Source organism: Chamaea fasciata, unplaced genomic scaffold (genome assembly GCF_029207755.1).
Source record: "Chamaea fasciata isolate MVZ Bird 193981 ecotype frontalis unplaced genomic scaffold, bChaFas1.0.hap1 SCAF_1, whole genome shotgun sequence".
NCBI lineage: Eukaryota > Metazoa > Chordata > Aves > Passeriformes > Sylviidae > Chamaea > Chamaea fasciata.
Genome location: NW_027094086.1, coordinates 40582736 through 40609146, shown reverse-complemented (window position 1 = coordinate 40609146; position 26411 = coordinate 40582736). Strand labels below are relative to the sequence as shown.

At 37.5% G+C, this 26411-nt stretch overlaps 1 protein-coding gene across 1 annotated transcript in view; it reads right to left on the bottom strand.

Moving 5' to 3' along the window:
• ST18 (ST18 C2H2C-type zinc finger transcription factor) overlaps window positions 1-17252 on the bottom strand; it is a 168594-nt gene extending 151342 nt beyond the window's left edge. The window contains exons 1-2 of the mRNA XM_066183414.1: window positions 17061-17252; window positions 16626-16761 (exon numbers count right to left, since the gene is read on the bottom strand). Of these exons, the coding sequence (XP_066039511.1) occupies window positions 16626-16761; window positions 17061-17099 (175 nt within the window). The 5' untranslated portion in view covers window positions 17100-17252. The remainder of the gene's footprint in view (window positions 1-16625; window positions 16762-17060) is intronic.
• Window positions 17253-26411: the final 9159 nt, after the last annotated feature.

Genomic DNA, 26411 nt, shown 5'->3' with positions numbered 1-26411 from the left:
AGAAGGAAGGATTTAAACAAAAAGAATGTTAGAGAATGAGAATATATCAAGTAAACATACATTTAACTTTATACTCTATTTGAACCCTTTAACTGAGCCCTTGCTTACTCTGGCCAGCAGTTTCTCTTGCAAATAGCTTCATAGGCATCAGCAGGACAATTTCTGAGAATTACTGCATTTTTATGTCACTTAGAAGTGGACTACATAGTCTTTCAGATGATAATTAATAGAAAAGACTACAGAGTAGTCAGAAGGAAGAGAATATATATTTTATAAACTCAAATATCAGAGTACCAAAAATAGAGGCTAGTATTAACCACTGGGAACTTAGAATTAATGGGTCTTTTAAGAGATTTGGATTTATTCCACACACAAACACACAAATATTATCTTGCTTGCTATTTCACCCATTATTTTTCTACAGCAAAGTTGATTAATTAACGGAAATTCTAAGTCTTCCTTGGCCCCTTCCCTCCTGTTCCCCCCAAGTACACCTCTTTTTTACACTAGCACAGGGAAAACATAATGCAGCTACTATTTTAAATGAAAGCAACTATTAATCCATGAAGATACTAGTTAACATAAATACAAGCAGTCAATGCTGCAACTTTCATCGAAGCTTTGAGCTATTAGTTCCCACGCTGACCTCATCAGTTACCTTTTTTATGTTACACAAATATGCCTAAGTATTTATCTACAAATTTAGACTATCAATGCCATTTTGTGAAGATGTTTCCTCTGAATTATGTAGATCCTCACAAAATTTGTCAGTAATGTTACAATGAATCTAACTTTGATATCAGCTTCAGTTAAGGAGACATTAGGTAGTCATTTATTCTCAAATTCAGATTTCTGGTAATACATACATACAGCAATAACCACCTTAAGATTTATCTCATTTGAAGGATGTGTTGCATTTCATATTTCTATATTGATATTAGATGTTACAAGACATTTTCAATATGCACTGAGCACCTCACTAGTCTCCCACATTTTCCTTTGCTTAGCTTTTTCTTGGTGAGAGTTTTGCTGTGTAAATGGCTTGCTGTTGCAACACAGTGAATCAGTGGCAGAGCATATGAGAGCTGAGGATCGGTTTTTTGCATTTTCAACAACCAAAGATGGTGACAGGATCCCTAAAAGAGGCTCCTTTGAGGTACAAGTTAAAGATGTGTCTGCCAGTGCAAGTCAGTGGCCAACAGCCATCATCTCTTCATCATTTGTATGTAGATGTGACAGCCTCCATCTGTCTCTGTTGCTCGAGCCCAAGCAACCACAGGATTTAGGGAAAACATGTAGGTAGATGGAAGAAAGACTTAAGACCTCTAAAAAGGATGAATTACTCTCTCATCCTCACTGACTGCAGTATTAACTGGTGCAATGGAAACACAACTAACAGACAGAAGCCACTTTTCCTAGCACTGAAGACTACCACAACAACAGATTTCAAAGTAAGTTTTTGGACTGCTTATTGGCTTTGGCTAAAGAAATTAATCACACTCTGTCTATGAGTCCCTATATAGAGAAACGACCAGTTCCAGCAAGTTCACAGTGTCCCACTCCACTTTATTCAACACTTGAACTCCCCACCACTAGGGAAGAAACACAGGAGGGTTATATGTGCACACACAGAGTCCTTTTTATTTTTTAGGTGGGACCTAATGATAGCTAGCAAAATGAGAAACAGAACCGATGAAAACTTGAGGTCTTGATGCAAAAAAGACCTTTAATTAAAACAAGAGAATATTATTCAGATCTCTCACAACAGTTTTCTGCAAATAAGATCGTTTTACCCTCTAACATTTGTTATTCCAGTATTTGCAGGTTTTGACATTTTCTCTTTTTTTCCCAACAATTTTATTATGATGTGAATATCTTTTATACATTGTCATTTGTATATATCAGTCTACAGAAAGAAAAGAAGAAAAAATATATTATTTCAAAAAATAGTAAAAAGGGACATAAATCACATTGTATTACTCTCTTTACTCATAAATGAAATGCACCTGTTTCAGCTAGGAGCAGTTATTCAGAATTCAAGTGTTCTTCCTGAGAGCACAAAGTTAGATTAACTTTTAAAAGAAAGCAGCTGCAGCCATATTATACATTTGTAAAACAAATCCTTTTGAGCTTTATTCTGCCTACCATGTTTGATGAATTTATTACCACATCCTTTTATCTAGTGTTCAACATTGGAAAAATTCTTCGATTTTGTAAGGAGCAGACATGAAGAACGATTCAATTGCATCACAAATGAGATCAGGTTGCTCCTAACATCTAGGCATAAAGCATCAGAATTATATTAACACTAAACTTGCAAAGACAGAACAACACAATGACATTAAATAGTATGTGCAGAAATACTAGAAAAGAAAATTGGTGGAGAAGCAAAAAAGCTGTAGATATTCCATCAGTCAATAATCAGAACCCCTCCAAGAGGTCTCAGGTGGCTCACAGGTCGAGGGACCTTCTGAAGTCACAGGTGATCTAGCAGCAATAAATGGAGTTTCAGCAGACAAAAGAAGCAGCTGGTTTCCCTAATGGATCTTACAATGAGCCACATCAGTGGAATCCCTCAGCAGGTTAAGAGATGAGGAGATTGGTCTTTCTAAAAAACAGACTTGAACATGCCTAGAGACACCAGGACAAAGTGGCCTAATCCATTGGTCAGCCCCTGGAAGTCAGGATGGGGAAAGCCAGTCTATCTGCTTGATGATGACCACAGTCTCCTGTCTCATGTCCCCAAAGACATGCAGGTAGTTATTGGCCAGTTTGAAAGTTCAGCAAGTCTCTTTAGACTTACAGTTCCTCTAACAGAAGTGTGAATTCACTCAAGGCCAGATAAAGCTGAGTCTGTACTGTTCAGAGTAATGAAAAATCCCCTTGGTTGTGTGCATTTCAGATGCAACCCTGCAGTTGCCAGCGTAGGAAGATGGTGTATTTGCTTGGCTGGTAATCAGGTACTGTCTAGGGAAGGGATATGATGATGATGATCCACAAGGGAGGGCCGTCATATAACACTTGTCTCTACCATGCCTCACAGTTGAGAGATTTAGGCTGCATATCCTTGATAGGCATAACCTTGCTATTATGTGCTTCCATCAGCTCAGTCCCCGGGCTCTTCCGTGATTAACTGAATAATTCCATTTGCAGGACATGATACCTAGCTCCACAGTTCTGGGGCACAGTATATTACTGGCACTGAAGTTAGGATAATCACAGCTGAATGGCCATGTAGCTTGTCTACTTGATGACACAACCCCTCAGGTCATTATTTGCAGAGGGCTCAAAAATCAGAAACTCAAACACTGCAATAACCTTAAAGCTAATCTAATCATGTAACCAACAGACTTTAGTGGGAGAAGATTACTACTCTGTTCTGGCGAACTTGGATAATATCTCTGTTGTTAACCTGAATTTTGGCTATGAACTGTATAAAGCAAAAGAAAAAAAAGTAAATAAAAAACAAACAATAATATCCTGTCTCCACATGATATACCACTGTACCAGCCTCTGTTCTCACCTTAAAATTTAGAAATTTTCTTTTACAAATAAGGAGATACTGCAGCTTTTACAGCACTTTTGAGAAGATACTTCATTGTCACACTGACTAGCAGCAGAGAAAAGCGACTTGGAAAACTGCTTCTTCAGTGAACAATAGTAGGTGAACAATAATCTGTTAGAAACAAATTGTGGTACTGCTACAAAAAACACAGGGAAAAAATCAGAACCATTACACAGCTAATTCAAATTGAAGGGTATTAAACAGGATTTACCACAAGTAGTTTGCACATTTTTTACACTGCATTCTTAAAAATATTCCTTCAAGATGTGCAATTAATAGGTTAAATTGATGAAACTCTTCTAGTTATCACAAAAAGAAAGAAATATAAATTGCTTGGGGTGTGAAAAGTATTTGTAAAACATACTACCATGAGATTTTCAAATTTCAATAATGTGTTTTAGTATTAAATTCAGGGTTGAAAATATACATATTGCTTCACAAAGATTGCCTGTATGGAATATCACCATTGCAATTTGGCTACCTCATCTTCAAAAGTTCCAAGTATTCAACAGCATTAAAGGTGAATGAAAAAGGCAGACATGGGTATTTCTATATGGCCTTTTATGTACTTTGTTCTCAAGGCCAAGATCACAACTAATATATTCTGGATATACATTTGATAGTTTGAGATTTTACTACAAAGTAGAAATGCCAAATTTAAAATGGCTGAATGAAAAAAAAAAATAATTCCTACTTCCTAGTCATGAATGTGCCATGATAATTTCTTTGTTCCCACTATACAGCTTTATTTCAATAATATAAAGAAGCTTTTAGACATGAAACTGTTGCTGATAATAGCTTTTTTATTTATTAAATGATAAGTTCTCCCTCAAAGGCCTTCATTCTCATCCTGCAGAAATCTTATTGGCAGGTATACCCACACCAGAACTATCCCTGTTATCCCAGGTGTATGATGTAGAATATGTTTTCTTTTCTCATGATCATGATAATATGAGCCACAGTGTATAGTCTTGCTATGTAATATGAGAAGATATATAGGTGATCTCTCCATAGAGAGTTTACAGATGCATGATTACTTTCTGTAGAATTATTTTACAAAGCCTTTTTTAACTGTTAGGATATATATGTTGAAAAAATATATTTTTAGAACAGGGTGAGTTTGATTCTTAATTGTCTGTTTGAAATTTGCCACTAATTTGATGTGACTACAACTAAACTGTGAGGTTCATTTCATGTTTTTCTGTATCAGGCCCAAAAATTTTAGAGGGGTAACCTCATGATTTCATGAGATAAATGATCAATAGCGAAATGTTCTTCATACTTGTGATGTCACATCTGTGGATTGTTAGGTTCACAAATAACTTGAAAAATTGCCAGTTCCCAAGTGTTGAATTTGTTTTTCTGTTTAGATCCAGAAGGCAAAATTTCTTGTTCAATAGTAGCCCATCTTTTTTCCCACATCACACACACTGATGAAGTCAGCAGGGATGGGATGTGCCACCCAGCTCCAGGCTGCAGGCCGTGAGCCAGCCAGCAAGCCCCTGCAGCCAAGGCTGTGTTTATTGCACCCTCTTCTACAGGGGCCATTGCCTTACTGGGAACAGCTTCTGCTTTCAGTAGAACAGCAGCTCAGGTAGTGAGAGGAGACATTTTTCAATAGAAATGCTCCTCCTGTTTTTATCAAATATCTTGATACTAGCAAACAAAGCTAGCAAGCTTGTTCCAAAATTAAGCTTGCAGGCTGAGAGGAGAGGAAGAGCATTTACAATATGGAATTGATCCATTTTAAGCGTTCTAGTTGGCAAATATGTTGGAGAAAAAAAAAATCAGTGTCTGCAATAGATAATCTGGCACGAATTAGAAACAATATTTTGTAGGTGGGCCCAGCACAAAGCAAGGTCCATTAGGCTCAAAGGACACTGCAACAGAACAATGCAAGCAGACAGGAAGTCTGCACTAATAAATATGCCCATTGGGCCAATGCCACTGCCTAGCATGGCATAGATACGTACAGAAGGATTATACACTAAATGGTGCAAACACAGTCCAGTCCATCTGTCATAAACATTAAGTCCAAAGGCCACAGGTGCAGATGGCACTAAAAAGTAAAAATTACACCCAGGCAGAGACCACTTCGTGTAATGTGAAGAAGAAAAAAACAATCCAGCAAAGCAAAGCAAAGCAAAGCAAAACAAAAAAAATTCCACTGATTTGTTTCCAATCAATAAATGTTCTCAGAATGTCCTTGGCAATCTCTGCTTCTTCCTTTCCCACTGTCATTGTACACGCATAACATACATTTTATTTCACAAAAGTACTTTGAGCATTCAGGATCATTTTTTATTCAGTTAAGTAGGTTTACCAGATATTTTGGCAAAAGGCAAATAATTTAAAGTATGATTCACTCCTTCATTCTAGTGTGTTGAGAATAGAATGTATTTTGCCTTTGGAGATGGAATGTTAGACTCCAGGTATACTTTGTTTGAGGAATGTTCCATAACAAAACCTTAACAAAAAGGAGGACAATGTGCTTCTCTCCCTCATAGTCCAGATAAACAGAAAGGAAAATTGCATATTTTAAAGTTCTAAAGAGAAAAGAATTTCTGCTTTTTAATCATTTTACATAACACTTGCACATGACATTGATTTCTCATACTGAAGTATCTTTAATACACATGCTATGTATCTGCAGATCATGCGCATAAAGGTGGCTAAGCACCACAGAACACACTGTATTATGGTAACATTTAATTCATCATAGTTTTCTTTCACAACCACCACAGGGAAGCAACCAAATATCCAGAGCTAAATGGGAACAGAACACCCAAAAAGGGTTCTAAAAGCTCTTCCTCCAAGTGAAAGAAATCTTCCAAATAAACACCAGGTCTTTGAGATTTTGTCTATATCTACCAAATTACTGCATCTCAAACCTGTGGAAGTCAGAATTTCAAGTTTGTCCTTTTTCAGCCATACTTTGATGCAGCTGTAGAACTTGTACGAGCACTGGTCAATTTGTCAGCTGATTAAAGGAAGGCTGCCAATTCCACAGCAGCACTTACAAAAGAGTTTTAAAATTATAACAAAATGTTTATATTTTTGATGGGATGTTAGATAGTGTTTAACAAAGAAACAAAAGCCATCCAAGATTATAATCATATTCCGGCTGCATAATCCCACTGAAATTCCCACTGGCAACCCCAGTGTTGTTTCAGAAAGACATGTCATTTTATTGATCTCTTACCAATCTCTTGAACTTTTTCTTGCCACAAGAATAAACCTTATCTTTCCATTTTAATTAGCATTGCCCATTCTGCCTCATTCACTTTGTTCATAAAATCTGACCTCCAGGAATCAAAGAAAGAAACCTTGATATGCCTTTGCAATAACAGTATCTATAAGATTGTATAAGCAGATGCATAGGACGTGATGCCTTTTCTCTTCCTTTTGGACAGAGTTTCTGTAACTGGGCAGCAGACATGGTAATCACAGAAATGATTATGCATGCTGTTTCTTTGTTGTTCTTGCGGCCAAGTACTGTAAAGATCTAATAATACAGAAATGAATCAACTGAATGCTATTCCCAAAACATTAAAACTATTTGGAAAAAAATCCAAGTTGTAGAGTTTTTAATTGTTAAGAACTGCATACCCATTAAGCAAGTGTTTGAGTATGGTCTCTACAAGAGATAAAACAGGCAGCATCAATGTCATTTTTCTAAAGTCTCAATTTTAAATAATTTTGGAAAGGTGTTATTGTTTTTGTTTTAAATCAAAAAGTGTGAATAGTGACTTTGAAGACCTGTTTCTTCATGTAATGCCAGAGGATTGTAGTATTTAAGTTTTGCCTTACAGCTGTGGAGGGATCCAATATCTCATAAGCGGAGCACATTCCCATTTAATTCCCATTTAACAGCTGACTACCCAAAGTTATCTGGCTTAACCATGGATTACAACTAGAGACTCTTCCAGTATCCAGTTTCTAAGAGTTTATTCCCACACTGATACTGCAATGACAGCTGAGGCTACAGCTACTCCTCCTTGTTCCACTCCCCCAGTCCTCAGTGACCAGGAATGAAAAGAAAAAAAAATTTCCAGTCTCATTGTAAAGGACTACTGGTCCAACTGTGGGCAGATGAGACCTCACACTGCAGTATTTTAAGTCAGCCAACTCTCATATTGCATACAGGACCTAATAAATGTGATGCCGTACTCAGCCTTCCAACAAGGCTTACTTATCATGGTCATTGTGGTGACACCTCCTCAACCAACATTAGAGTGCTCATTTCCTACTAGCTTGGAACTTAGGCAGAGATTGCTCCCATTTCCTTTCACAACGCTGTGACTCCCAAGCAGCCCTGACTATCCACAAGAAGATGGATATCCATCCATCCACCCATCCATCCGTCCCCAGTCATTAGGGCCCATACCCTTATCTCCTCATCTCCCTTTGTGCAGCTGGACACCAACAATAACTAAGGATGATGAGATCACTATTAGAGCTCAGGAAAGCAACAAAGCTGCTTCCACCTGAAGTTAAATCAACTGAACAGGGCATGTTAAAACTATCCATGCAAAGTAAATTTAAAAAATTATTGAGTACAAATGGAGAATCTAATAAGCTATATAGATGGTGCAGTGAAGAATGGGTGGATTTCCCAGGCAGCTGAGGGACAGTCATATGATCAGACTTCACAGACAGTTGAAGGGAACCACTGGGGACCTTCTGGTGAGTGCAGTCCTGCAAGGTCAACAGTGCCCAGGGAACTGTAGCAGAAATTCCATTCAAGGCCATGAGCACCCTAGCAATGGTTTCAGAAATACTGATCTGGCAAAGTGATAAAGCAAATGGATCAGTGGGGGAAAAAAATTGGAGAAGGCTGTGGTTTGGGAGGAGACTGAAGCAGGAAAGAGTAACCAGAGAGATGAAAAAAAAGTCTAAAAATAGTTATTAGAAGTTATGCAAGTCCTGTGTGCAAGCAGTGCTGCCTGCTGGATAGTCCTGCATTTGATGAGCCCAGCCTGAGTCAGGACTACAAACCAAACTTGTAAACAGACAATGCAAATATCAAACCTTCCTCTGCAATAAGGAGGAAGCAAGCTGGGCAGAGGTATTTTTCTTGGCCTAAAAGGACAGCATCTGGACAGGACAGATTGAACATGCTGGCACAACTCCAGGACTGATTACATTGGTATCTTCCCAGCCACTTCCTAATATCTTTCACAGTATAAATCCCTACAAGTAAAAGATTGATTACAATGTAGTCTACATTCCCAAGTAGAGTATTTTCTACCAATGACCCAAGAGGCTTCATTTCTTTCCTTCTACTTTTAGCTCCCAGTCCTCACTGTTAGTCATGTTAATTGGCATAAGGAAAAGGTAGACTTACAAATATGTGTTAATCACTCTCTTTGTTCTACTGTTTTCACTTCCAAGCAAAAATGCATCAGATTTCTTTTGATTTCCTTTACACAGTTCTTTCTTCCTTAGCAAAAATATTCACATAAAATTTCAGGTAAAAAGAACAAAACAGAGGATAAGCACCATCAAATCAAACCAAGGCACAGCTCAGAATCCATAGCCATCACTTCCCTAGCAAGAACATTCACCACTCAGGCCAAACAACTGCACTTGTAAATTTCCAACATTCCAGGAACAACAGCTAGAACTATTCTGAAGGAAGAATCCTCCCTGCAGACATAGGAGGTTCAGAGACCCTGATAGCCCTAGAATGTCAAATTTTTTATATTTTTTATATTTTTCTTTACTGTCTATGTGAAAACAATACTTTACCCTTACAAATTAGTAAACTACTACTTAACTCTTACTGCCTAACTTGAAGGAAATCTCTTGAAATGTCTAGTGTTTCACTAGAGCTGCTTGACAGCCCAAGCTCACCTGATGCATAAGAATGGTGAGCCTCTTTAGGAGGCCGGAGGCAGTACCCACTTAAAAGGAAAAAAATATTACAGAAGTTGTCACACTATAATTTTCTCAGGATTGCTCTGCCTAAAAATGATTTTTTTACCTGCAGGTATCTCTTCTCTAGATTAAACCAGCCCTGCTTTCACAGAGTTTCTTCACAGGACATATGGTGCTACCTCCAACCATCTTGATAGCCCCCTACTGAACTTGCTCCAGTTTATCAACTTCTGCCTTGAATGGAGGTACCCAGACGTGGATGCATTGTTCTAGATATGGCCTAATTAGTACCAAGTACAAGGAAATCACAACTTCCTTTGATCTACTGGCACTCTGCTGTTGACACAGCCCACTGCTTTTTTTCCCCTTCATCCCTGTCAGCATACAATGTTTAACCAACCCACTGTCCACCAAGACACTGAGGAAGTTACTGAGCCAGGGTGGGCTTCTGGACAGTCCCCTAAGGAACTCAGATTAAAAGATGGAGTATGAACCATTAAGCCCTAGAATTCAATGATCCATCTGTTATCTACTCATGTACCTGTCCATCCATCTAGTCCATAAATACATTGCATCAATATTAGGATGTCATGGGAGATTGTGCTTGCTTAAAAAATAAAACTTGCTTAAATCAGAGCAGATGACATCCCCTGCTCCTCTTAAACATGAATCCAGTCAAGCTTGTCATCTCATTGCAGCTGCTACTTTGTTGGCAAAGAATTAAAATCCATGCTACTCCATATCACTTTTTTGCAAAAGAACATGATATAATCATACCAGGTATAAACATTCACATCCTCTGTGGTCATCTTTACCACCAAAATAAGCTGCCAGAAAATCTTTACTCATATGTTTTCTCTGAAGTAGCATAAATCTGCTAGCAAAATGGAATATCTGTGGCACATGCGATCACATGATTAACACTTCTATAGGAGCACTACTAATAAAATTATTGCCGAGAAAAATAGAAAAAAATATTTCTGTGAGTCAAGTTTATGGGAAATGTGTTTCAGTTTCATGCTGTTTAAAGCTGCAGTCAGTATTTTTTCAGACTTTTATCCATATTTCATCCAATTTTAATGAAGTGTTTTCATAAGTTTAACATCTCAATTCCTGGAAAAAAATAGTGTCCATATTAACTTGTTGAGATCACAAAATATATTAATAAGCTCCTAAGCATCATTTCCCTGCAGAAATTTCATAATATTCTCTATGGATTCATATACATATATAGATCTAAAATATGAATGTATTGATAAAAATACAATTTATAAAAAAAATAGATTAAAAGTTTTCAGAAGACCACAATTCTTTTTCTGGACCAAAATGAAATCCCTAAAGAAAAGTAAAATAATGCATTCAAATAACATTGTTATTTATTATATTTTTACAGTGTTGGGAAGACCTAGTGAATAAAATTGAAACTGCAATGTGCCATCAAAACAAAAAAGGAAAAAGAAAACCATGGAAAAGTAAGAAAAAGTAAATGCACTTGTAAATATTTTCTATTCTGTGAAGCCTATTCTTAATAACACCTTGAACTATATTGACTAACCACAAACATCTACTACAGAAGACCTTGATGCGTTACAGAGTGTTGATAGAAGAGTTATTCTGTACAAAATATAGGATCCCATGTCAGACGAGACTTGTTAAAAACATAAATATCTATTGAAGTGGCTTTGCTTGTAAACATAAACATGAATATGTATTACAAAAACTGAATTCACACTTATTTTGTTTACTGTTAGCAGTGTGAGTATTAAACTCTTAGAAATACATATGTGTGAGAGAAATAACAGAATTTTTCTAGGAAATGGGAGTGATTTTCAGAATTTCTGGAAAGCTTTAATACTTCATATTCCTCAGATTTAATGTTGAGATCATACAGTTCCTTAACTTTAGGTCACCACAACACATAAGTTGGTTCCTTTTTTGTTTTTGTTTTTTTTTTTTTTCTGTTTCCAGGATATGTAAGACACTCAAGACTTGTATGGATTTCAGTGTGAGTCAAAGAATATCAAGACTCTATTTAGACTGTAGTCTAAAGTTTGTTCTTGACAAATGAGAAAGTGAGAAATGAAAAACAAATGCCTACTATTGACTTGAGATTCAAAGTGAAAAGGACGGGTCACAAACTCCCAACAGAAATCCAGGACCAGGATTGATTGAGAAACACTCAAACCCAGCTACACAATCCAATCCAATATAATCAGGGAAAATCACCATTTCTGATTCTTAAAGCACATTAGGAATAAAGATGCCTCCATAGATATGTTTCAGTGAAATAATAGAACCACCAGAAATGAAACTGTTATATTGACATTTTCTTGAGATATATGTCTACATTTTCGAAATTATACCAATTGCTTAGGCTGTCCATTGATTCATGAAATGGGGGAAAAATCTATTTTTTTTCCTCCCTATCGAATGTTTGAAATTAGAGTTTATTTGCCTACATTTGTCATTCCAACTTATTGGCTCTAATTTATTTAAGTTTATTTCTCAATCTGCGGATTGGTAATGTAATTACCAGCAAGGAGCCTGAATTTATTCAATTGCTGGTGCAAACGCCATGGGTTCCTTGTTTACATGAGGAGATTTTCACTAGCACTGCTATCTCGGACACTGACTGACTGAATCAGTGCTATTCCCACCTGGACACAAGCCCACATTTTTTTGATATGTGCCTAAACAGAACACAAAGCTTTATAGCTGAATGACAGATACCTTCATTTCAGGTAACATAAAGACACTGGTAGTCACACCTACACCCATATGTACTAAAAATGAAGAAACATATTCCTGAGTTAAACAAACATAAACGTGGTTATATAGTGGCAGGATTATTTAACTATGCATAGCTACTCTGCAGGGAAGAACTTCTACAAACCAGCAAAAGAAAAAAAAAAAAAAAGAATAGATCAAAGACATCACAAGAGAATGAAAAAAAAATGAGACTATAATGTTACTGTACCTGTATGTATGAATGTAATACCACAATCAAGAAAATGTCAAACATTGATCTATGAGCGATTGGGAACTTCAGTGATGAGATAGGTCTTCTCTTTCTTGGTCATGAGCAGTTTGGCTGCAATCTCCAATCTTTGGTCAGGATGCATATAAGAACACGAAACTTCTAGTATAGCTTTACACTTGACTAAACCACACTTTTTTAGCTATATTATTTTGGTCTCTGAATTGTGGAGATTTGTATTCATATGTTACCAGAAGAAGAAAAAAAATAAAAGCAGACCAGGTGTTGATGAAGTTTAACACACAAGTAACCTTAATTGAAGCAAGAGTCCACTTGGCCTTTTGGACTTCAAAAGGACTTCTGCCTAAAACCAGTGCACTGAGCATTGTAAATACTACCTACATTTTAACCTCTGCACTACCTTTCAGGAAAGATATTTGAGAAGACGAGTTTCCTCCCAACAATAACTAACGAAGGGAATCAGTTACTGCAACCGAGCACTTCCACTGTGGCTCAGCTAATTACAACTTCTCGCAGCCTTTTTAACCAACAAAAAGTGAAAGAGATATGTAAAAGCCAATTTGAAAATATTGTTTGTCAAAATGCTATGGCCAACAGAAGCCTAGGTGGGGAAATAAGGTGGATTTGACTTTTGGATTCAAGACTACTTTTTCAAAACACAATCAAATCCAGGACTGAAATCAGTACTTTCTTCACTTTTAAATAAGAAGTTATTTCTTCAGTTTTAAATAAGAACTGAATTGAGAGGAATTGAGTGCAAAGTTTTGATAAAAACTTGGACTCATACTGGAAATTGTCACTTGACTTACCATCAGTTGTATGCCACTCTATTAGATTGAATCCTGTGTTATGAAAGAAATGAGATTATTTCTAAATTTCCTTTGCCTCAGGGAAAATAAAACAACAACAACAACAACAACAAAAGGTCAAACAAGTCTGTAGACCTTCTAGTCTCACCCCTGATTCAAATAGGAGCACTTCATTGGCTTCAGCATATCCAGCACTTTATGCTACATGCTTAAAGGGAGATATTGACATGAAACCCCATGGATTGGAAGACCTGTGTGTGATGTTACACAGAGGATTGTAGCAAAAACATATCACGAGTCAGATATGCAACAGCAGTTTAGAACATCTCTCTCTCCTTCCCACCTCAATTTATATTTCCGATAGCTGCTACAGTTAGGGAATTTCTGCCCTCCAGTAATCCTCCTTTTAAAGCCCTTGGAGCTTCCTTCACACTCATGGCACACAGCACAAGTGCCTGTGAGGAAGGGTTGTAGAGTCTCTGTCTGGTTCCTGTCACTTTTAAGAGCATGATGAAGCAAATTACAAGAAAGTATGATTTTCAAAGGTGCTGGATTCTTTCCAATGCCTCCATAATCAATTTAAAGTAGCACATGAAAGGTAAGCAGAACAAATGAAGAGGATTTTCAAGAATATTTACTGTGTGTCTCTACTCTCTTTAAAGGTACAGGAAATTTCTCCCTAACATCATAGACAGCAGATGTAAATTGGTATTAGAATCAAAGTAGAACATAACCCCTTTTATCTGGTGACAATCTTTTTGCAATTCCTTGATATTCAACAATCACAATTCAATAGCAAGCTACTTTTCAGAGTACTTAGTTAATGTGTAAGGAAATGGAATGGGAACAGGCAGATTGCTCTTTCTAGATCCACAGAAAGCATCTTGAACAGAAGCTATTTAGAGAGGAGATTTTGCAGCTAATATATATTGAAGGATCTTTTCATGCAGAGACTATAGGCAGGGATTCTTTTCCTTGCTTTAAATCACAAAAGAAAACCACAAGCAAACAATGGCTTTAAAAAGAGAAACAAAAGATAATTCAACTTTATATAGAGTTTGCCTCCCCCCAGCACCCTGCATATCTATGTATATACACCAAGTAAAGACTTTTAAAACACTACGCAATGAGAATTATCCAAATTTTTTACCAAAAATGAGAAAAATTCTGTTGTTACTCTAACTTCAGATTTTTGAAAATGTGTTATCTAAAAATTATACTTTCTCCTACTTTTTTTTTTCCTATGTAGCCATCAGCTAGACGTAGTTATCACTACAATATCTGCAGTAGGTAATATTACACACTGGTTTCAGTACTGGTTCCACCTTTCCAGCTATAACATGCAACAAAATGTGGGTTTTTTGCTTAAATTGATCTGTTTAAGCAGTGTGACATTATCATATTATATGTATGTTTAATCTATCTTTTGAAGAGGATGGGAATATTGGCTGTAAGTCACTGTAAGCCTTTACCACATTTTGAAGGAAAAGTTAAAGATCAGAAGCAGAGAGCATAAATACACAAAGCCTAGGCACTCACCTTCCATTTCAGCACTCTGCACTGACCTCTACTGGTTTCTCCGCTTCAGGTTTCATCAGAATGAAACAATCTACTTTGATTGTACTTTTGCACTCTTTTCTTCAAATTCAGGGATGAAGCAAATTGCATCCCACCCTGCTAACTTCTCTCGGATTGAGGGTCATAAAAAGATCAAGCTTACACCTATTGATGGCAGTTTATCTGTAGTGAATGAAACACTATGAAAAATCATCTGTTAAAAAAAAAAACACCTCTCAATATATGTGCAACTGTAGGTAGATATTAAAGCTGAAAACTCTGTCTTGACACTATTATTACTAATTTGTTGCATATTTTTTTATTTAATTGCTATCTCATGTCTCACGTTGTAATTAGATGTTTACTTTATAAAATCTTGGGTTTTATTATACAATTCCAAGAATCTATGATGAAGATCAGAAGTACTACTGCAACACAAATACCAAAGTTGTGAATATAAATTTAACACCTTTTATCATCCCCATGTGAAATACTTCTGCTTCATAGAACATGCTTCTCTCTAGAAGGTTCTTCAATACAAATACTTGTTTTAATTAGGTCAGACCTTGCAACTTTTATAACCACACACTGATAGACTGAAGTTCAGTAGCAGGCTTGGCAATAAAAGTCTCACTGTAAACACTTTGTCAAACCAAAGTCATTACCCTATCTTATTGGGAGGAGTGATGCACTCACCACATCTTTTATATAACTAAATGAAGTTCAAACCATCCATTTTTTAACTGATCACAAGAAAAAACAAAGCCCTTGTTATGTGCTTACAGTAAAAACAACTCTAGTTAGTCATAAGTAAATGAGCAAACTTTTCCATCCTCATTTACCAAAGAACACTCGTTGTCAGCAAAACCCAAAACTTTCCAATTTTAAAAGCATATTTTTAGATCTCTTTGTTATTAAGTCCTTTACGTATGAATAACAGTTTTGCATATCATGAGAACTTCATTTCCTCTCACTGCTCCACCAGTGACTCCAAAGAAACTTAGAATTTTTTAAGTCACCTTTACTGTCTGGAAAAAAAAAAAAAAACAACCTACAACTGCTGACCACAAAAACAATGAAGCTTTGTTGTTCTGTTGATATAGATAGTAAAGCGGATCACACACTGTTAATTCAATTTCAGAACAGCAAGATGCCTATTATTCATGAGGCTATTTGGTGCAATAACGCATTTTTCTTTCGTTTTCCATAAAAAAACCGTTCTAGATCCTGAATGAAAAAGAAAAAACAAAACCAAAAACAAACAAAAAAACCCCAAACAAACAAAAAAAAAAACCCACTCAGATATTACGCAGCATGAATCTATAATATTTTTATACTGTATAAATATCTGAAACTGATATCCTCTGGGTGGTTTGGGGTTTTTGGTTGTTTTTTTGTTTTGTTTTGGTTTTGGGGTTTTTTTTGTGGGGGGGGGGGGTCGGTGGGCGGGGGTTGTTTAATCACGTTCTCCGACTTGTAGAACACTCATATTCCTCTCCCTTCTTTTAGCGCGGCTGAAGCCCGCACCACTGCATGCTGTCGGTGCCCAGAGCCGGCGGCAGCAGGCTGGGGAAGCCCAGGGGCGCCGGCGCAGGTCGGGGTTCCTCAGCCGCCCGGAGGTGCCGCCGGCCCCCCCGCCCCGGCCAGCAGAGGGAGGAGAGGGGAGCCCGCACCGCCCGCAGCCCCCAGGGCACCGCACCCCCTCCGCTCTGCCTTCGGGCACGGCAGCCTCAGCCTCACTGTCCGCGATCAACACCGACTGCTGGTGCTGCCCAGAGAGCTCGGTGGTGCTTCTTCGTGTGGCTTTTCCTCTTACCTTCACCCAGTGGCTGAGGGCGGGTGTCTGCAAGGTTGCCGTTGCCTGGTCTTGCTGGGTCTGCCACCGCTCCGAGACTCACGATGCTGCCTCTAGGACTTGGATGAACAACTGGATCTGATCTGCTCGCTCTGTGCTGTGTTAGAAAGAAAACATTTTGATGTTCTGTCACTAGAACTGGGCCTTTGCTCAATGAGCAAGTACATGACCGTTCTGAGATTTGCAAATCAGCCTCTTTTTCCACGTGGGAAATTGAAAATCTCATTAAGACTTCCTATAACTTACGAAGGAGTGAAAGACATTGATTTTCACTGAACAAGGTGTTGACTGGATCACCATGGGACCATCTTCTTTCCAAAAGGCATTTTTAAGCAGTACTTTCGGTCAGCTCTGTGCAAAATATTCCACAACAGCCCCAATAACTTTTTTCCTTACCTCTGGTATCCCAGTGAGGTCACATTCTGTTAAAAACATCCTGTCAAGCTTGGTACAAAAGGGCTCCAAAGAATCAGAATGCAGAAGCTATGCAACTTGCTGACTAACTTTGCTCTGTGTTATTTACCAACCACACAAAGAAAATGCTGTCTATTCAAAACACAGTTCAAAACTCTCTTCACAGAAAGTGAGTGAACAAACAGTCCCATGTCCGATGCTGTAGTCACATCTCCCATGAGGCCCGGTGATAGCTCTGGGGCATGGGACGGAGTGACACCACCAGCAGTCACTACAAGGCACTTTTGTAAACAAGTTGTGTGTGTGTGTGCAGAGGAGGAGGAGGTGGCGGGTGTTACTCTTTCTGTGTCTTACCATTAAGCTTTATTTGCCCAATCGGGTTGAAGCAGAACTTCAGTCTCTCTTAGTCTACTGGGTGCATTTGCTGTAGTCCTTGCACAGGCTTTTCCTCATTATAACCTTAATTTTCTTCCAGAAGGGATCTAAAAGGAACATATGGAATTTGTGCAGGATCTAGATTTGGAAGCCTGAAGCTCAGTTAAGTAGCAGAAGTTCATTCAGAGTCTTCCAGATTCATCACAGAAACTGACAAACTCAGTGACTTACTCTACTTCATGACCAGAAAAAAAAAAAAAAAAAAAAAAAAAAAAAAAAAAAAAAAAAAAAAAAAAAAAAAACCAACCCAAATGGTCTAAATATTATTTAAAATTCAACAATTCTTTGTAAATTTTTACCCCACTGTTTACAAAGCCACACCTTGGCAGAGAAACAGAAACATCTTTTTCAGCCCCCCATAGGAAGAGAATTACCATACAGATCCAGCACTGCCAATACTGACCACTGGCCTCTACTCACACCAAGCCACTCCAGTGCCTTTCCTTATGCTTACAATAAATCAAAAACAACTGTTTCCAGATTTGGAAGGATAAATTATTGTTCTCATCAATGCTTTTGTAATTTCATTATTAAACTGTCAGACCAGCCCTGGAATCCTACTTTTGTCACACAATCCAAACCAACCTCACTTCTTATCTCCAAGGTATCCCTTCCCATGCTTGGTATTTTTTTCCTTAACAGTTTTTCAGTAAATATTTTTGATACGTTTTCAAAGGTCTAAAAGCCAGGTGTTATAAAACACCTGCAGTATAGGCTTGTGAGAGGAAAATATGAGACCGTGACACGTGGTAAAATAAACTCAAGTCGGAATTTTTAATGGTTTTTTTTTCCTGCATCTTTATATTCATTTATAGGTTTATGACATAGGTTATTCCAAATTTATATTCCAGGAATAGGTATCATTCCAGGTATGACATGAAGCATATTCAACTGCTGATATTCTTCAACAGTTGAATGGTCCATAACCAATAATTGAATAACAAAAGTATAGCTTTTAAAATGTAAAGGTTTTCTAGAAGTACATAAATCCTTAAGATACCTAGATACATTTCTTTCATGCATATTTGAAAACAAGGTCTCTAAAATACTAATGGTGAATGATCTTACAAGTAAAATTGTCCAAGTAACTCAGGATTTTAAAAACAAATACGATTGTTTCTCAGTATCCAACAATCAACCAGTTTTTGGTTAGAGCTGTGCCTTTTCAAGCAGTACCGTTCTCCAAAAGCAACTACTTACAGATATCAAGTGAAACTTCACTTGTTCATAGTAAGTGAAGATACTATACCAGTTTTTAATGCTTTTTATTCTAAACTTTAAAAAGCCAATAGGAAGTTTTCCACAGATCTTTGGGTTTTTTTAATGTATTTCAGTTTTACAGTATAAGTTATTCTCATCTCATTAAAATTAGTAATGTACTATAGAAAAGTATACATATAGTCTTCCCCTTTCCCAATAACCTCAATTTTCCACTTAATTTTCTCTATCTCATGAACACATACCCTGTCTAATAAAATATTGCAATAAGTTGATTATTTTCACATATCATTATGAGGTCAGAAAGTTTATGATACCTGTTTTATGGACTGGGAAAACCTTAGTTAAGTCTTCCTCTTAAGCTTTTTCTAAGCTCTAGTACCTATTTTTGAATAGGTCTGAACCAGCATACAGAAGGCTTTACACAAGAGACAGGTCTATAAAACATTAAGCTTCTCAAGTCCAAATATCTGATGAGTTTTTCTTCTCTGTTCCTGATCCTGTAACAAAATTTTGAAAGGTACACTTTACTTTCATAGGGAACTCTACTGAACTATGTGAGTAAAAGGAATCTAGCAATTAAAGTTTTGTTCAAATCATACTCCTTTATATAATTCCAAGAGATTTTTTTAAACTTTTTTTACTTTGTTGATCCTTGTGGATCCCATCCAATTCAGGATATTCTATGATTTTCTAAAAATCAGCAACACAGTTGCAAGAGAGCAAAAAGTGGAGATGTCACTGTGTTAGAGACAGTTTCATGTCCTCTTGTTTGATGCTGTGGATTTCTGTTCATTGATGGACCTGAGGTAATGTGTGCCAGTAAATCTTTTTATCATTTGCAACCTGACATTCTATGTCCACACAAAATGGCAACAAAAAGGCATTCATTGAAGAGTGCCCTTTAGGCACTGTCCTGCCTTTGAATCCTTTCTAGAGATGGACACCTGTTCCCTAAATTTTTTGACATCTGGACTCTCAGACTCCATTCAACTTCACAAGGATTATCATATTGTTTTATTCATAAGTCTCAAAACTGAGACAGCAAAGTCAGGCTCAGATTAGACGTTCCTCCTATCTGTGTATTGCAATCTATTAATTTAAAAAGACCAGCTGCAGTCTTTTCAAGAATTTTCAGAGTGTGCTTTTCAAGAATTGCTATATACTTCAGTCTCCTGGAGAAAGAGGGTTAGCAATTTTGATATAAATTTGCCAAATCCCTCACGTGGGAGCTAAGATGTGAGCCTAAGAACGTGTTTAATGCCAAAGACTCTTCTCTCTCTCCGAAATAGCTCCACCAGGGAACTGAGATGAAGAAAGATTGATACTAATTATGCACAGAGAGGACACCTAGCTGTAGTCACCAGCCTGATACAGAACTCTCTGGGGATGACAGGCAAAGCTGGCAAACAAAAATGGAAGGAGGTAGAAAGGAAAAAAAAAAAAGGAACAAAAATGCTGTTTCTGGCTATTCACAAAATATACCCATCACTTTAAAAAATAAATCAAAATAAACAAAAAAAAGCAGGTAGGTCATGGATAAAACAGGTATCTCATAACGCCGGGAGCAACATCGTATACAAACCAGTCACATGCTCCCATCAGGTGGTTTAAAAATAAAACAAAGAAAGAGTTTTAAAAATCCTGTGTTTCCTCCTGTTCCATGTAATTACCATGAATTACAGTCTGGAGTGATTCTGTAGAGAGGGTTGAGGGGACTGAGGTGAATTTGAAACAGATAAAAGCTGGGTAAACCACTCCAGTAGTCAGGCTCATGCAAAAGTACTTAACCAGAAACAAATGCTGTTGATGCTTTTGTTCTGGTCTTTTACTGAAGCTTATTCTGGCCTTCTGATGTGCCTCCTATAGGTTCCCTCTGCCAGGCAACTGTGCATGTGCTCACAGTCCCAACTGCTAGCATCACATTTATTTATTTATTTTCAACCCAAATAAACTCTTAATGGCTTAACATAAAACATTTGGAATTTTTTTTTTTAAGCACACTAAATAATAAAAAAGCCAGAAGCACAAAAGGCCATAAGGGAATGGAAGGGATGATTGTTCGAAGCCCTATTAAAAGGTTTGCTGCTTTATTTATATATTTTTTTAACAACACAATTTCAGAGCCTTTTAAAGCAGACTCCTCCTCCCCAGTTGCCTGCCAAGATAGTACTTAGCTGAGGGAGGGAGAGCCTGTGCTTTAAAAGAAGATGATATCTATAAGAGAGAGAAAGGAAAGAGAGATATAAAAAAGCTTTCCCAAAAACAGTTGTCCAGAAAGGTCAATGAAAAGAAACAAAAGGTATGAGATGACAATTAAATGGAAAGAAGATGAGAACATTAAAGCAGAGCACACTGAGAGGAGAGGTTTTTATAGCAAAAATGGTTCTGTAAAGGTCATTTTAGTTACTCCATTATACTAACCACGGCCCATATTTAGGCATCTGTCAGGTAGTAATTGCAAAGCGCTTCACAAAAATTAACTTTGAAAGCCCTCTTTCATGAGGTAGGTAAGGAACAGAGACCCACTAGTGGGCAGGCAGACACCAGTTTGTTTCCAGAGAAGACCAGAAGACCCTTTGTCAGTATAACATGTTACAAAGCAACAGACACAGAAAGCTTAGTCCTCCTCTTGGTGTGTTGCATTATTTTATTGCAGGCATTAAGCAATTTGTCTGGGTGGAAGACATTTCAAGTGCAGTTAGAATATCTGGAGATAGAGCTGAGTTTCATATTCACTCTCCTTTCATTTAGAAGCAAGTATAACAGTCTGGGTCTCACTCTTAAAATAAATTCCTCCAAAAATTGTCACTGGTTGAAAGCCTATTGTCTCAAACTGCTGTCAGCAATCACCATCACAGACATGATGACAAACCCCCAGGTAACTCATGGAAATCTGAGTAAATGCTGCCAAATGAGTTTCTGCATTAGCAGAATAGGGCTGGCACAGTTGCCACTGGTGGAATGTCCATGGTGACCTTTGCTCCCAGGGGTGGTCTGTGGTTTGTTCTGACTGGATTTCTGTACAGCTTGTAACACCACTCCTAGACATTAGGAATGATGTATCTCTGTTCTGAGTATGAGAAATCTCCAGTGCAGCTGAGGAGGGAGTATGAAGAGCTGTACCTTTCCTGGTGGGCTACAATCAGTTACATCAGCTTGCACTATCAGAGCCATTGGACTCTGGGGCAATCTACATCACAACAGGGGTGGAGAAGCCTTTGATACTTCCCATCGTTTAAGAACAAGAAAGAAACTAACGTAAGAAGATACTTTCATTGTAGCTTTGATGCAACAAAAAAAAAAAAAAAAAAAAAAAAAAATCATCCAACTCCAAAAGATACTTATTAGAAACACCACTGTTTCAAAACTGAAATTTCATCCTATGAAAGTAAAGATAGCTTTCATTTTCCTTCAGGTGTTTCATGATATGAAGCACCCATTTCAGTGACTATCTCTAAATAAACTCAGCTCAAAATACTTGAAGGAAAACAACTGAAAGCTTTCCAAGGACTCTTAAGTTCTGAGACTGAGAGCCTAAACTGAATTTAAGAGTTATAGAATAAGGTGCAGATAAATTCTTCAAAGATTATCCTTTTCCATAACAGGTTATTTTTGCTTGGGTTTGATTTCCTAAATCTCTCAGGTCCTGAGTTGGAGATTAGGAGACGCAAAAGACTTTGAAAAGTGGTGTGCAATGTGTCTTTCTGCATGACACAGCTCTGAAGCTTCCAGCATACTGATTTGTGATTCTGAGATCAGGGCAAACTCCAAGTTAGGGTCTTTTTTCAATGTTACCCAGTTTACTGGGCTTCTCCATGGAAAAATAAAGGATCTATTACCTACCTTATTTATCTACTGAAGGAAAACAGTGCAATCTTTCCTAAAGGAATGTTTGAAAGTATCTGAAATAATCCAAGGTTACCCAGATTAAACTAACAGACTTCTATTGAAAAGAATATGGCTTGTACACCAGAGTCCTATAAAATTTTCTTTCACTGTTTTTTTAGTGGAACAGTGACTAAACTATGACATATGCTGTGAGGCCAAACAACTGCTTGGAAAATCCATTAAAATTAGCCAAAAGAAAGAAAAGTGAAACTGTAGCTAACAAAAAAGTACAGAAAGACTTCCAGTACCTAAGGAAATTTACTTTATGTGGCATGGCCAGGACACTGCAATTTCTCTTTAACATCCTGGAAAGAAAATGGGGTCCTTGTCACCTGAGGTTGTTGAGACCCACGTTTCTTGCTGGCTGAAGGAAAGAATCGAGCAATGCATCCCTCACCAGCGAGTGCCAGGGAAGGCAGAGTTAGGGAGGCTCACCACTTGTGAGGCTTACAGAGACTACAGCTGAACAGAAAACAGTGACGACTGCAATCACAGACACAAGCCTCCTGGGACAGCGTATCAAAAGTGCTGTCTCTCACTGAGGTAAAGATTAACTTTGTTCAGTGGTGCTTCAGTGTGCTTTAAAGTACAAGGCTGTGTGGGGCACGCAGTGCCTGGGTTTCCCCCTCAATTTCCAGATAAGCTACTTAAATCCATTAGATGTCTCCAGTGAATTTTGTGAGTAGAGTGTTCACGGTGAAGGTGTTCACTTCAGAATCCGCGCTTTAAAAAACAATTTGTGTGAACTAATCACGATCTAATTAAGAACAATATAGGAACTACCTCTTTGGAGGGCCATTAGTAGAAGAGAGCACCTTGCTTTGAGTCCCCGAGGATGAAGGGGCCAACACCTGACTCACTAGATGTACAGAAAAGTCTCAAGAGGTTTACTAAGTGTGGATATGTGAGGGTGATCCTGGCTTTTTTCAGCTCTGCTTTCGGCTTTGAGAAGAGCTTGGGCTGCCACCCAGTGGAGACAGGTGAAAATTTTGTACCAGCTTAGCTTCCCAATCACAGTTAGGAGAGTTGGCCCTCTAGCTCTCCAGTAGTGGGAAAGGGAACACCTCAATGATTTTATTGCTTGTAACTCCCCAGTTATTCTGGATCACTATATTCCACCTAAAAGTTCAAATACATTTTTTAAATGCTAACCTAGAATCTTGGAGTCTGACTGAAATTTTGCCTTGCATGTACGTAGTGGTAGTTTCTGTAGGACAAAATTAGACTGATTGTTCAATAAATTTCCTAAAAAATAGTGCTAAATACTTGCTATAATATTGTTTCAGCCATAATATAACTTTTATTCTACATTTTTTCATTCTTTATGACCAAATATAGGATTTTTCACAGACAAAATCACTTGCACTATAATTTTACTAGCAAAAACATAGAGCAAGAACAAAGGACATTCCTATAAAACCTCTAAATCAGACTTGACGTACTGTCAGGATAGATAAAGAAATGTCAATCCCATTTATTGACAATAAAAATTAGGCACAACTCAATATCTACACTGATTTATGTAGGTGCTATATCATTTTTCTTTCTATTAACTCATATCTGGCATACTGCCACTCTAGCATAAACCTACTTTCTGGCTGGTTTTCTTTTTAAGCATTCAAAATAGTATTTCAAACAGTATTTTGAACATCTTTCTTGTGTAGAAGAATGAGAAAGTGAAACTTACCAGGGGCAAAATCAAATGATCTAGTCTCTTACCAAGTTGTGGATGGGTAAAACCAATTCTCTGACCAGGTATGTCAGATTTTACAGAAAGTTTCTGGTATCTTGGAAAATTTTTCCCCCTCTTTGTCTGACAGGTGTGCAAATGCTTTCTGTTTGATTGCATTTCCCTTGTAGGTATTACTCTTGCTTTCAAATCCATACTTCATCACACTAAGAAGTACTCAGTATGCTTCAGCATACTAGGAAAGTGTCGCTCAGATTTCTGGAATGCCATTAACTACCAGATCAGGAACCTTGCACTTGCTTATTAGCAGTATCTTCTGTTAAAAACTATTCTACTTACGATATTTATTCACCAGACAAGACAACAGTTGTCTGCTTTAAAGCTCTGGGGTTAAGACATTCACATAGGACACAAAATTTAGACTCTTGCTTCTATTGTAACAAGACAGAGTGCCTTGAAGCCCATCTCTCATTCTTTCTGTTTATCTTATGTAGTCAAAAATCCCCTACATTGCCACATAGCCAGAAAATGTTCCCAGGAGCATCCTTTCTGGGTCAGGTTACAGAATATAAGAATACAGCCTTTCTCAGGTTAAAAGAGAACAAGTGACTTTGTAGGACTGCAATTAGAGGAACAGAGATAGAAGTCCCTTTGGTCCCAAGCCAAGGGAGTTTTCCCTTGTTTTCTATATTGTGTCTAAAGTTTGGAACAAAACAGCAACTCAAACACTTTGTTTTCTATTTTGAAATGGGAGACTAGAACTCTTTTACTGCACTGACTGCTCTGGTTGTGTGCTTATCCTGTCCTAATCAGTGCCTTACAAGGACAGAAGTAATCTAGTGGTTTAAGAGTTTGCTGCTGATAAATTCTGCATGCTTATTAGCCCATATTTGAAGGACAGCTTTGTGCCTTCACTTCCCTCTGAACTGTTTTAATTCCTGTTGCACAACAGCTTCAATAGGTTTGGCACTTACAAACTTCATTATCTTTGGTCACACTTTACATTCAGCTACATAGCAGTGTTTTCTAAAAAAAAAATCTGTCCAAAATTTTAACTTGAAAACTTCCCTGGACCTCTAGGAGAATTCTTAACAGTTCAATTAAAAGAGCACAAAAATTCGGAACACAAACATTAGAAAATTTATAGCAATGAACAAATCTGAAATTATGAAGTGGTGTGCTCTCTTCCCGTGGTTCCGATTAACAATTTCTGGTCAATATATATTTATACCACAAGGGGGAGACACAAGAACACAATTTCTTCACTTCGAATGACCCACTGCCTTTACATCCTGTAAATTACATTTATCAGGAAAGTTTTCCAGATCATTTGCTCTCTCATTAACACAGTACTAGTTCTGGAAACGAATGGGCAGGCACAGAGGAGTTTCTACTCCATACCACATCATAGAAAACGGACTTAAAATCCAGGGATATTAGGCTTCCACTGATGCACATGGAAGGAAATGTGCAAGAAAATCACAAGTAACCTCTCAAGAAGGTAATACAAATGTTGAGTTTCTAACTTTCCCTCTTAGAAAAAGGATTTTGTTGTAGGAATTTAGAATTGGGAAGGATGAATTATTTCCCATTAAATTTGTCTTGTCATTGTATAAAATTCTTATGGGACAAGCATTTTACTTTAGCCATTTATAGCTGCCATCATAAGAAAGAATGCTGCTATAATTTTAAGACAAAAAAGTTCAGTTAAGTGGGTGATTTGTGCTACCACAGACATAAAATTTCATAATTAGTAATTTCTACATTAATTTCTGTTGATAGAGCAACTTACAACCCTCAAAGATAAGAAATATCCACTCAGCATATGGATGTTGCTAAGTTTGATTTGTCTCAGAGAAATGCCTCAAAATTCATTTCTCCACCACTTCTGTAGCTGGATTGCTCTGAGTTGCCAGTCAGATAAAATTTGGCATTATTTTTTCGCCAGTACTGCAGGATAGCTCAGTTTGGTTAAATACATCATAGAATGGACTGAAAACTGCACTACATCTTGAAGCATTTGCAAACCAGCACCAAGAGTAATAAAAACCAAGGTAAGGAAACACTGCAGTGTTGAACAGCTGTGTTGACAGCACTAC